Here is a 14031-nt window from a genome sequence, read left to right on the forward strand (position 1 = left end):
TTGAACCCCTTGCCTCCCGTTCCCCCCCCCCCCCCCCCAGTAATTTTCATTTTAAATTCTTCCTGTGTCTTCTATTGGAGCAAAGAACACTCACTATAGTAAATTCTCTGTCTGTATTAGTGATAGAACTGAAAAGTAGTACAAAACAAATGAAGTCTTTAAAAATTCCATTTTTGTTTTAAATTTTACTCTGATTTGTGGGACTGTAATAATTACTGTTACTTAATTTGCTACTGGGGCATACGCACTGGAGAGTGACAGAGAGAGAGAGGGAAAGTGAGAAACCACACTCCCGACCTCCCCTCAGGGGTAGGATGACCATGTGACAATCTTTTCTCCTCCATTCTCCTCTCAGGATTTTGGGCATGCATGCACATGTTCCTGATGTGTTTTCCAAACAGATCTGGAACTTCAGTCATGCAGTCAGCCATGTGGGGTCCAGCTGCCTTAACTACCATGCCACCCTCTGGCCCAGAAGTGAAATTATTTTTAAAACAGGGCTGGTGGTAATAAAAGTTGGCATTCTCTGAGAACATATTACCTGATAAGAATCAGATGATTGGAAAATTCATGACCCTATTAATACTTCTCAATACCAATAGATTTTTTTTTTTTAATTTGAGTCATAGCTTGAAAAAAAAATCACATTCTGACTTTTTTAATTTGTAGTTCCAGACTTACCATGATCTTAGGTACTAGGAATATAAGACCTGTGAGCTTCAGCCTCTCATTTCCTTTGAACAGTTAGCTTCCTTTCCCCAGTTGATAATGCTTGGGATGTGACTGACCTAGCTAGACGCACACCTTCCTACATTTCATGCTGGAGCAACTTATGTCAGATACAGGTGAAGTGATAACTGGTACCTCCAGGTACATTATGGAAAAAAAAATAGATTTTTGTGGCATAGCAGGAGACTCTAGTTACCATTTATAACAAATGTTCTTTAGAAATATCCTTTTTAAATCTCAAATAGACTGAGATAGTAACATAACCTCATTTTAAATCATGAATTTCATTATTGTGCTAATAAATCTTACTCATTTCTGTTAGTAAAAATATTCTCCCTTTTTTACCCTCTTCCCACATTGGTTTTATGTTCCTCATAGATCTCATTTGACCATTGAAATTGGAGTGAGATAAATTTTTCGCAGTGTTAACCTAAAAACTGATTGAAATTGCTTCTGTTCATTTTAGGAAATCTACCTTCTTCAATGTATTAACTAATAGTCAAGCTTCAGCAGAAAACTTCCCATTCTGTACAATTGATCCTAATGAGAGCAGAGTACCTGTGCCAGACGAAAGGTTCGACTTTCTTTGCCAGTACCACAAACCAGCAAGGTAAAATTCTTAATGCCCTTGTTTATTTGGTGACTCTGTATTGACTGAGTACATGTTTGTGGCATACAGAAGGGTTTTTCTTTCAAAATTAATGTTTTTTTTTGGGGTAATTGTAAAAATAATATAGAGTGTAGAGAAAGGTGAGATAGGACTACCCAGTTAACATTGAAGTTTTTTTTTTCCCCCCTGGGGAATGTGAAGTAGAGGCAGTAATTAGTCTATATTATGTGACTTTATATAGACGTGCATGTGTATGTGAATATGCATAGGGAACTATGAAATGAAGATCACAAACTAATTGCTTGTTATCTTTGGATTATGGAATTTTTAGGTGATTTTTAGTATTTGAAATACTATAGAGAAATGTTATAAAGTATTTCTAATATGAAATATAATATGTATATCTTTAATTAGAAAAAATAAGTACAACTTTTATTAGGGAAAAGGTAAGATAGTATATTTTCATTATAGAAAGTTCAGATAATAGGACACATGTGTAATGAGAGGAGTGAAACTCTCCACTTTATAAAATTGAGTTTATTGTAGGACACATGCTCACAGGAGTCAGAGAAAGAGAGAAGGAGAGAAATCAACCCCCCGGGATGTTGGCCATGTCACAATCCCTTCTCCTCTCAGGATTTTTGAACATGCATGCATTTGCACCCAGCATGCTTTTCAGGCTGCCAGGTCTTGGACTTGAACCTCACAGTCTGGGACTTGAATTGCTCCGTTGGCCATGTGTTATCTAGCTGCCTTAACCCCCTGCCACCTACTAGCCCCAGGTACCTCTACTCTGATATAACAGGTATAAATACATTTTGGGGGTATGTCCTCCCATACTTCTTCTGAATATGTGTATGTTTACTTATTGAAATAGGATATTTGCTTTACTCAGGATATTATTAATATCTTTCAAGATTAAACCATATGGATTTTTAAAAAAAATTATTTAACTTTTTTTATTTTATTTTTTTTCAAATTTGACTAGAAAGGGACAGAGAGTGAGAAAGAACAAGAGAGAGAGAGAGAGAGAGAGAGAGAAATTGAGAAAACAAGCTGTCAGATCTGGTTCTCAAACCATGAAGCCATGTGGGAGTCCAGCGCCCTTAACCACCACTCTACCCACTGATCCCTAAACCATACAGATTTAAACAATCTTTTTTTTTTTTTTTTTTTTGAGTGATTTTTTGCAATAGGGCACGTGCGCTCGCCTGACAGACAGAGACAGAGAGACAGAAAGTGAGAAATCATCCCCCAGGGGGGATGACCATGCCGCAGTCCCTTCTCCTCTGTTCTCCTCTCGGGATCTTGGGCACGCATGCACACACTCCCGGCATGAGTTTTAAGCCACTGGGTCCGGGATGCGAACCACGGTCGTCTACATGGGAGTCCAGCGACATAGCCATTATGCTAACTGCTGGTCCCCAAAACAATCATTTTGAGTACAATACTTGATGTTTTGTACCAAGGTTGTTGAGAAAGTCGTGATACATTTGTCTTTGTTTTTCTATGCAGAAATGTGTCATGACTTTCACAATGACCCAATATATTATATGAATACCACAGTTTATTTACTGTTTCTCTATGTTTAAGAATTTAGGGGTCGACAGGTGGCATGATGGTTAAAGCGCTGGTCTCCCACTTGGCCGATCATGGTTCAAGTTCTGGACCTGTTAGTTTGCTTTCTCTCTTTTTCCCCTCTCTGTCCCTCTCTGGTCAAATTAAAAAATAATGATAGTAAGTAAGATAAAATAAAATAAATAATTCTTTTTTAAAAAATGAATTTAGTTTTCAGTTTTTCACTATCTTGAATATGTTGGTAAATCCCAAGTATTTTTTTTTTTTTTTGAGAGGTTTTTGCTATAGGGCACATGTGCTTGCCAGAGAGACAGAGAGAGACAGAGAGACAGAAAGTGAGAAATCAATATTTTTTAAAACTTCAAGTTAAATGATTTCAAATTTATATAAAGGCCACAAAGTTACACAGAGTGCTTGTATACACAGATTCTTTGAACTTTTGAGAACAAATTATAGATACGATACCAAACTGCAAGTCAGTTATTTGGTATATATTTACTACAGACATGGATATTCTCCTGTGTAGCAATAGTATCTTGAAAATCCAGACATTAGCCTTGCTCCAATGTTACTTTTCTCATAATTTGGTTTTTTATTATTATTAAAGGTTTTTGCTATTGGGTACCTGTGCTCACCAGAGACAGGATTAGAGGGAGTAAGAAAGCAAACTGCCAGTTCTGGGATTCGAATTGTCGTCGGCCATGTGGTAGTCCAGTGCCTTAACCACCATGCCACCTGCTGGCCCTACCCAATGTTACTTTCTAATTCATGGATTCTATTTAGATTTTCCAGGTCTAATAATGTGCTTTATTTAGAGGTTTATGATCCAATCCAGGATATAGTTATTCAGTTATTTTATGAAATGGCTTTTTAGTCTTTCCTTGTCTTTCATGATTTTGTCATTTTTGAAGACTATAAGTTAAGTATTTTGTAGAATGTCTTCAATTTGGGCTTGTTTGATACTTTCTTGTGATGTATGCTTTTTAAATGTAACATAGAAGTGATGCTATATTCTTTGCAGTGGATGATATCTGGAGGGACACAGGATTGATTTGTCCTGTGTATTAGTGAAAATTACTTTTGTTACTTTATTAAAAGGTTGTTTGCTGGATTTCCCCAAGGTAAGTTTATAATTATGTTGTATTTATCAATAAACAATGAATACATACTTTATTTTAAATGCCAGAGTTTGTACGTACTCATCAGAGAGAGAGAAAGAGAAATCAATTCCACTGGGGTATGGTCATGCCACAGTCCCTTCTCCGTTTCCCCATCCTGTCAGGATTTGGGGCATGCATGTGCATATGACTGGCGTGTTTTTCTTGGACTAGGTTTTGATCTGTAGTTGGCCCTGTGGGTTCTATCTTAACCAGTAGGCTACAGGGCTGGCCCAATACATACAAAATTATATTATACCTTTCTCATACGGTGATGAATATATATAGCCTTTGTTTGCTTGCTCACTTACTCATTTTTATTCCAGAGAGCACATGCACGAGAGAGTGTGCATGAGTGCATGTGCATGTTATACCTCCCCATGGGGTACCGTCACACTACAATCTTTGTTCCTTCAATTCTCCATTCCATCCAGATACTAGGCACATGATCGTACTATCACAATGTTTTTCATATCTCTGGAGTTGGAACTTGAACCTTGTTGGGCTGTGTGTGGAATCTGTCTTCTATGTGGCACTGAGCTACTGCGCTTAGAGCTGGCCCTATTTGCTCATATATTTAAATCTCCATTTTTACATGGCATACTGATTTTCCTAACTTGATTTCTCATTTGCATTAACTGTGCTTTTATTTAGCTAAGCAAAGAAAAGTTTTTTTGTATATACATCTAATTCTGTTGCTGTTATTAGCATATGTTACAACTATCTTCATACTGAACTTCAGAAGTGTGACCAGACTTGTAAGGCCTGCAAAAATTTATTCAAGCTAAATCATGAGGATGGGCCATCATGAGCAAAGATCGGAAGACTATAATCAATGCTCTGAAATGGCAGAGCTTGGGAAAATGGGAAAGAAGAAGAGTTATAAAAATTTATTTTACCCTGAAAACTCACATTAGTTTACAAGAATGGCTTAAGTTTCTTACTGGTTTTTTATGTTTCACATGTCAAAAGTTTTAATAACAGCTACTGACAAGAACTAGGATTACAGTGATCAATATGCAGTCTGTGGTAACTTAGAGTACTTTTCCTTTATTTTTTATTATTATTTTTTTATGCCAGAGGGTACATATGTCCATATGCAAGAAATGGGGAGAGAGAAAGCACTTCTCAGTGGGGATTGGTCATGCCACAGTCCCCTTTTCCTCAGTTTTCTATTCCATTCTGATCTTGGGCACATGTACACATGCCTGGTGTGTTTTTCAAGCCTCCAGGGCTAGAATTCAAACTGGTTGGCTGTGTGGTAGCTGGCTTCATCTTATAATATTTAATTGCTGTGCCACAGGGCTAGCCCTGGGTTCTTTTCCTTTAATACCAGCTGGTCAGTGAATTCTTTGTTAAGAAGTGTCTTTGAGGTCCACCAGGTGGTGTGGATGTTAAGGCACTAGATCTCATATTGCCAGCATGGTTTGCATACTGGACTCAGTGGCTTGAAAACCACCCCAAGCACATGTGAGCGCACACCCAAAATCCTGAGAGGAGAGGAGAGGAGGTGGGATTGTGGTATGACCATCCCCCTGGAGGGTGATTACTCACTCAGTTTCCCTTTCTCTCTCTCTCTCTCTCTGGCACACACACATGCCCTATAGCAAACGATAAGGGAAAAAAAAAAAGAATAAGAAAGAAAAAAAGAAATATCCTTGAGCAATTACTTCATACAGTTGTGCAGGAAACAACTGAAGCTCATAGACTTAGCTCTCTGAGGCCAGCTTTTACCCATATTGCCTCGTTCTTAGACAGCCTTTTATTCTCTTTTCAAGGACTTATATTTGTTAACATTCTTTTAGCACAAATCTAATTAGGTTTCTACGATTACAGTCTTTCTTGTCACAGCCCAGAATATGTACATTAGTTTCCAGGCCAAAAACTTCAGCCAGACCATGAGAGCTTCTAATCTCCCGAAAATTAGTAAGATTATAGTAAGTGTAGCTAATATTCCATGCTCTCATACCTCTCATGGCATAATTAATTTCAAATGCCTTACTTCTCTTATTTCCTTTCTTAATATGCTGATAACTATTCTCATAATTACATGCATTTTCTGACTATATAAATAAGTGCAAACCTAGACAGCCTGTGTTTATTTGAATCCTAGTTTTATCATGACTAGCTGAGTAATCCTGTATGCAGTAGGTTTCTTAACTCCTCCTCTCAAGGACAATTTCCTCATTGTAAAGTAGGTTCAATACAGAGTATCTGCCTTAAAGAGTTGTTAGATGATGACTACCTTCCCTTGTGTCAATATACTCTTCAATTCACTGCCACTTTTCTGTGTGTACACACCTGCCAGTGGAACTTCATAGTAGCACTAAGAAGTTTGATTCTGAGAGACCCAATGTATTCTGTTTTAGTTTCTTCTTCATTTTCCTAGGTATAAGAAAGTCCTAAGGTATTGAAAGATTATTTCTTATTTATTTTTGTAGAGATGCTTATTTATTAAATTACTGACTGCCTTGGGTTGGCCCCGTAGTCTAGTGGTTTAAGAGCTAGATCCTACATGGCTAACCATGGTTTGAATCCTGGCCCCAGTGGCATGAAAAACATGCATGCCTAAAATCCCAACAGGATGGAGAAATGAAGGTGAAAGAGTCACGGTGTGACCACAGTCTATTCATGGTGCTTTCCTTCTCCCTTCCTCTTTCTCTCTCTCTCTTTCACTCTCTCTCTCTTTCTTTTTCCCGCAATCACATATGCCGTCTGACAATTAAAGAAAAGTTACCAGATTGGCCTAGTGGTTGAGGAAGCTGGATCCCACATGACTGACCCCTGGATTCAAACCCTAGTTCCAAGGGCTTTAAAAAAACATTGAATGTGTGTGAATGCATGTCCCAATCCAGGCAAGATGGAAAAATGGAGAGGGCATTACCACATCATGACATCCCACTGGGGATGCTTTCTCTCCTTCTCACTAACTGTCTGAGTACCTTCTGGCAAATGAAAAAAGAAGGAAATTACTGAGTGCCTCATAAACATTGTTCTAGGAAGGAACTAATTAATATGAAATGTTTGGGGAATTTATTTTGTTCCTAAACAGATTTTTAGTACTATTTTGTGATGATAACATTTTTATTTTTCAGCAAAATTCCTGCCTTTCTAAATGTAGTGGATATTGCTGGCCTTGTGAAGGGAGCTCACAATGGGCAAGGCCTGGGAAATGCCTTTCTATCCCATATTAGTGCCTGTGATGGGATCTTTCATCTAACACGTAAGTACAGTTATATATTTAATCATTGACTTCATTAAGATCAGTGTTTTCTTTCCATTATTGCTCAATTAAAATTAGAAGGAACAGATTAGTAGAAGATTGCTTTGCTTCACAAGATGAATTGTGGGTTTGTCTGTTAATTTGTGACTTTAATAATAGTGTCATCTCCATATGTGAAAACTTATTTCATAGTAAGGATATGCTATGTTATTATGTCCTGATTATATTTTATCCCCTGTTCCAGATTAGAGCCACTGAGAACTGTTTCCTTGTGGAACTAACTTTGTAGATTGTAAAGGCATTTTGAAATTTTCTGAAGTTGTTGAGCTATATAGCAGTTACATTTTTTTTCTAAATAATTATTTATTTACTTTCATTTATTCATTTATTTATTTTCATTTGTTCAGAGAAAGACAGACACACAGAGAGAAGGAAAGTGAGAAAGCAAGCCACCAGGTCCAGGACTCGAACCATGGTGGGCCATGTGGGAGTGTCCAGTGTCTTAATCATCACACCACCTTCTGGCCCCAAGCAGTTACCTTTTCATGTATTAAGAAGGCAGAATTGGGACCAGCAGGTGGTGTGGTGGTTAAAGCATGGGACATTCCCATATGGCCGATCATGGTTCAAGTCCTGGACCTGGTGGCTTGTTTTGTCACTCTTGCTTTCTTTCTTTTTCTATGTCTCTCTCTGGTCTAATTAAAATAAACGAATGAATAAATAAGATTAAATGAATAATTATTAAGAATAAAAGGCAGGGGACCAGCAGTTAGCATAATGGCTATGTTGCTGAACTTCCATGTAGTTGACTGAGGTTCGAGTCCTGGACCCGGTGACTTAAACTCACGCCAGGCGCATGTGCGTGCATGCCAAAGATCCTGAGAGGAGAATGGAGGAGAAGGGATTGCGGTGTGGCCATTCTGCCTGGGGGGTGATTTCTTGCTTTCTGTCTCTCTGTCTCTCTCTGACTTTCTAGTGAGTGCACACACCCTGTAGCAAAAACCTCTCCAAAAAAAAAAAGGCAGAATTGAAGAGAATGGGATCCTAATTATTTCAGAAAAGAAAGGAATCTAGATTATTTATTAGAGATGAAAGGATTAAGGAGAAATTAGAGATCAGCTAGCCCTTATCAGAGAGGGATATAAATGAAGCAGAGAAAAAACAGGTAGAACTGTGAATTGTTTTTTTTTTTTTTTTTTTTTTTGACTCTAAAAGTGAGGCAAGAACATAGTAATTCTGATAAAATAGAAGGATTTAGGTTAAGGCTTAGGTCAAAATTATACTTTATGGTAATAGTGTTATAAAAAAGAAATTAACGCAGAGAAAGAAAACACAAATTTGGGGAAGCATCTGCTAGTAATCTAATAATACATCTGCTTTCTGTTTTATGAAGTTTCTAGTCTAGTGGTAGAAATAGAAATTGAATAAATATATTCATAGATATATAGTTATGTTGTTGTATGTGACCTTTTATTCTTCCTAAACTTTGGTGAATTGTTTACATATATTTGCCTACCACCACATGTTTGAAGCTTATTTTGATGAAAATATTTTCATTAATCTTTTCTTTGGATTTCTTCTACTACTTTTATACTTAGAAAGTTCTTATCCTTCCGAAGATCAGGTAAATATTCACAACTGTTTTCTTCTAGTTTATTTTCCCTTTTTTTTGTGGGGTTTTTGCTATAGGGCCTGTGTGCCCCACAGAAAGACAGAGAAAGGCAGAGAGACAGAAAGTGAGAAATCACTCCCCCTGGGGGATGGCCACGCTACAAACCCTTCTCCTCCATTCTCCTCTCAGGATCTTGGGTATACGCGCACACATGCCTAGCATGAGTTTAAACCACCAAGTCCAGGACTCAAACTGCAGTCCATTACATGGGAGTCCAGCGACATAGCCATTACGCCCAGTGCTGGCCCCTAATTTCCTTTATTTTTCATTGGCATATACAAATAATAGTGAGGTGCATAAAATGTACAAATCTAGGTGCAGCTCTGATGGCACAGGCAGTAAGGTGCTACTGCTTGATCCTGGAACCACATGGAAGGTTTGGATCCCAGGTCAGCCTGAACATGTGAGGTACACCTATAGTCCTTATTATCTGGCAGTCTTGACGAGAGGTTGTGGTATGGTGATACACTGTCAAGGGACTTCTCTCTCTTTCTCTCTCTTTCTCTCTCTCTGTAAGTGAATAGACTTAAAGCACAAACTTGAAGTGTACATTTGGATGCATTTATGCACATGTAACCACCCCATAGATCAAGATATAGAACATTTTGGGACCAGCAGTTAGCGTAATGGCTATGTCGCTGGACTCCCACGTAATCGACCGTGGTTTGAGTCCTGGACCCAGTGGCTTAAACTCATGCCGGGTGCGTGTGCGTGTGCGTGTATGCCCAAGATCCCAAGAGGAGAATGGAGGAAAAGGGATTGCGGCGTGGCCATCCCCTCTGGGAGGTGATTTCTTGCTTTCTATCTCTCTGTCTCTGTCTGGTGAGCGCACGTGCCCTATAGCAAAAACCTCTCCAAAAAAAAAAAGATATAGGACATTTTTGGTCACCTTTCTCAGGGTAATCACTATTCTAACCTGTGTCACTATCAGTTTTGTTTGTTTGTTTATTTATTTTAAGGTTTTTGCAATTGGGTGTGTGCGCTTGCCATAGAGAGACAGTGAGAGAGAAAATGAGAAATCACTCCCCAGTGGGATGGCCACATCATAATCCCTTCTCCTACAGTCTCCTCCTGGGATTTTGGGCAAGCACACACATCACCTGGTATGATTTTCAAGCTGCCAGGCTCAGGACTTGAACCATGGTCAACCATATGGGAGTACAGCACCTTAACTACTACACTACCTGCTGGTCCCTGTTTTGTTTATTTTTAACTTCATGTACATCTTAACATACATTCTACATGCTTTTGTGCCTCCTCTTTTCTTTCAACATTATGTCTGAGATTCATCCCTAGTATTGTGTATGTAGGTATTGATAGTTTATAATTTTATGAAGTCAGAAATTTGTATTTTATCCACATTGAGGACAACATTCAGGATTCTGTCACTTAGTTAACAAAATTGTAGTTGCTAGAAGCAACTGCATATCAATACATTCTGAACTAGTTTGAGTGGGAAGAAGTTTGGGGCAGAAAGTTTAGCCAGGAGGTTTTTGTAGTGTTTCATGGAGGAAGTAATGACTGCTAGATTTCAAATCTGTCAGTGGTAGTTGAAGGAAAAAGCAGATTTGAGAGACTTTGAAAAGGGCGAGGATTTAATGATAGATTTTACTTTCTTTGCCAGTAAATGGAATTCACCTCAGATAAGACTACTTGCCAAAGATTAAATACAAAGTAAGGAAAGCAGCAACCATATTATGGGAAGCAAATTCTTTTAAAATTGATATATGGGGACCAGCAGTTAGCGTAATGGCTATATCGCTGGGCTCCCACATAGTCGACTGGGGTTCGCGTCCCGGACCCGGTGACTTACACTCATGCCGGGCGCGTGTGCATGTGTGCCCAAGATCCCGAGAGGAGAAGGGAGGAGAAGGGATTGCAGCGTGGCCATCCCCCCTGGGGGGTGATTTCTCGCTTTCTGTCTCTCTGTCTCTCTCTCTGTCTGGCGAGCACACACACCCTATAGCGAAAACCTCTCCCCCCCCAAAAAAAAAAAGTTTAAATTCATATATGTAGTCACTTCTCTGAAAATAGTTGTCTTATTTAGACAAGTGATCATTTTTCCTCTATAGTTTAGTGAGCCAATGCCTTACTTTACCAATTTTTAGAAGCAGAATAGCTGTCTATTCAATTTTTAAAAAATCTTTGAACATTAGGAAGTGATCGATTTCACCGAATCCTTAGCTCTTTAAAGCTGGCATTAGAAGTTTTGAAGTTATATTCCAACAGAAAGCTAAGGCATTTTTGTATTATCTGATGGACAGCACCTTTGGCAGTATTGCTATACCTACTGGTAAGCTATTTATAGGAAGAACTTGTTAAAGTATCTCAATAGATACTTAGATATATGACCTTGTAGGTTAGAAACAAGAATTTTGCTTTTTGAGCTATGGGATAGTTTTGTTCTCAATTTAGAAATAGATACCGGAGGCTCTTATGTAGGAGATTTCAGAAAGTTCTTGAAAAATGGAGTTGAAATATGAATTTATTTTGGTGCAAAAAACTTTGAAATCATTGTTTTCCATGAACTTTTTGAAGATTCTTGTACACAGAATTGTTATTATAAAGTAAGTAAATAATCATAGAAAGCATTTCAAATACAATTTGATTATTTTCAACTAAGTTGGTGTGTGTGTTTGTTTGTAATGATGGAGTAGGAGATATATTGCCCCACCCTTTCCTGAGTTCTGTTAACTAGTTGCTTGCCATAGTTAGAATTTCTGTGTATGGATTTATCTTGAACATCTTTTCTCTCCTTTTTTTTTCTTTAAGATTTATCTACTTATTTTATTTGCTAGAGGGTACGTGCATTCAACCGAGGGATAGAGAGGAAATAAATACCCCAGTGTTGTGAGTCCACACTGTAATCTCTTTTCCTCTATTTCTTCATCTGTTGCATTTCGAGCACTCAATTACATGAGCTCAGTGTGCCACCAGGGCCAGGACTCAAGCTCTGGTCGACTATGCAGAGTCCAGCTTCCTCAACCACTAAGCCATGGAGCTGACCCTATTTATTTAGTTTGTAATTGCCAGAGGACACATGTGTTCAATGGAGACAGAGAAAGCACCCCCCAGTTTGGCATGATCACTCCACAACCCTTTTTTCTTCATTTCTCCATCCCATTAGGATTTTGGGCATGCACATATAGACTCCTAGTGTAATTTGCAAGTTACTGGAGCCAGGATTCAAATTGTGGTTGACCTTGTGGGATCTGGTTTTCTTTGCACAGTGCTTAACCACTGCACTTTGGGGTCAGGCTTACTGTGAACTTTTGTGTGAATTTCAACTTTATTATTATTATTATTATTATTATTATTATTATTATTATTTTTACTGTACTGACTCTAAAAGGAATTTTAGCTGTCCTACATCAAAAGAGAGATAAATTAAACAACAGAAAAGTGACAAAAGCCAAATAACAAAGAGTGACGGTTAGAGAAAAAAGCCTAATAGCCTGTGCCAAATAGCACCTTGAAATTGAGACTAAATCTTACTACTGAGCATCAAGGTAGCCAAGGCAAGGAGAAAATGGTGTGTCATCTAGTTTCATATGTGTCTGATAATCTGTCAGAAGAGATACCTTTCTGAGGTTTCAATTTGAACTTACTCATCTTTGTAGGAGAGACCTGAGGTACAGCTTAGTGTGTAGTGTCTTCTGTTAGTTTGCTTAAAAGGCAGTAATTTGGAAGCAGTCTTCTGTCCCTCTTAAAACTTTTGGTAAAATCAGAGGACATAGTTGATTAACCAGCTCTATAGAAATAATAATTAATGTGGTTTATTTTTAAGCATGAATATGAGTGACCAACCCTGGGAAAGAAAATTGTGTCTCGGGGTGCTGTGGTTTGTTTTTTATATTTTTGAGGACAGCAGAGTTGTTAATCAGCATAAGGAGTCTTTTTTTTTTTTCTTTTTAAATAATTGTTTTACTTAACTTTATTTATTTATTTATTTATTTATTTATTTATTTTTATTTGACCAGAGAGGGACAAGGATGAGCAAGAAGGAGAGAGAGAGGGAAAGTGAGATAGCAAAGTCACCAGTCCCAGGATTCAAACCCCATCGGCCATGTGGAAGTCCAGTGTCCTTAACCACCATGCCACCTATCAGCCCCCGTAAGGAATCTTTTATACTGGCCTGGCCCAGAAAGGTGGGACGTCTAGAATTGAAGGCTTGTAGATTATAGGTGAGTGCTGAATTCTTAGATTAGTGATTGGTTAAAGAAAATCACAAGTCTCTGTTCCTGAAAGAAATCAGCAAAAAAATAAAAAGGCTTACTGTATACCATAAAAACACCATACCTGAGATAGGATGTTGCATCTCACTATTAATTGTCTGTTAATGTTTGTAGGCTTGACTCTCCCAGGCCCCCTGGGAAACAACTTTGTAATGGGAAAAAGTCAAGATTTTGTCCTCGCCAGAGAGTTAAGTTTTTTTCCTGAAGTATTTATTGATACCGTTACACAATAATATATGTTTGTAGCTCCATTTTATACAAGGGGTAAAATGGGGAATCTAAATGACTATAGTGTTAGCATAATTTTAAATGAACACTTTAGAATATTGGCAGGCTTTGGCATTCTTTGCATAGCCAGCAATTCAGTATTAAGATTATTAGCATGTGTCTGATTTGTTGGTGTTTATGTTGATTTCTAGAAGAAGGGAAATGATTGTTAAGCAGTTGGTATATATTACGTCCCACAGAAGCCTCTTTTGATACAATATTCTACTTAATCTTAACAGCAGATTTGATATTATCCCAGTTGTACAGATGAAGAAATTGAGAGTGTGAGGTTAAGTATTTTTTTCCGAGGCACATAGCTAGTAAGTTGGGCATGGAGCCTGTCTTTCTTTATAGCCCTTTTCCTTTCCAGTCTTTCTATCATTATTACCTTGCATACATACCAAAGCAACCCCGTGCTGCTAATGCCAGCCCACTGTTGTTTGAGATGTAAGCAGTTGTCATCTGTTTGATGTTAAAAGTGTTCTGCTACTGAATTATATGCAATTTAGGTACAAAAACTTGTGTTTTAGGAAAAGGGAGAATCATTATATATAAAATTG

The 14031-nt window shown here is 38.0% G+C and overlaps 1 protein-coding gene across 2 annotated transcripts in view; it reads left to right on the forward strand.

Moving 5' to 3' along the window:
• The window catches only part of OLA1 (Obg like ATPase 1), a 199199-nt gene that overhangs the window by 24478 nt on the left and 160690 nt on the right, over nt 1-14031 (forward strand). For both annotated transcript variants that reach the window (XM_006151124.3, XM_027772909.1), the window contains exons 3-4: nt 1196-1339; nt 7170-7297. In XM_006151124.3, the coding sequence (XP_006151186.1) occupies nt 1196-1339; nt 7170-7297 (272 nt within the window). The remainder of the gene's footprint in view (nt 1-1195; nt 1340-7169; nt 7298-14031) is intronic.

Source organism: Tupaia chinensis, unplaced genomic scaffold (assembly GCF_000334495.1).
Source record: "Tupaia chinensis unplaced genomic scaffold, TupChi_1.0 Scaffold000314_1, whole genome shotgun sequence".
Classification (NCBI taxonomy): Eukaryota; Metazoa; Chordata; class Mammalia; order Scandentia; family Tupaiidae; genus Tupaia; species Tupaia belangeri.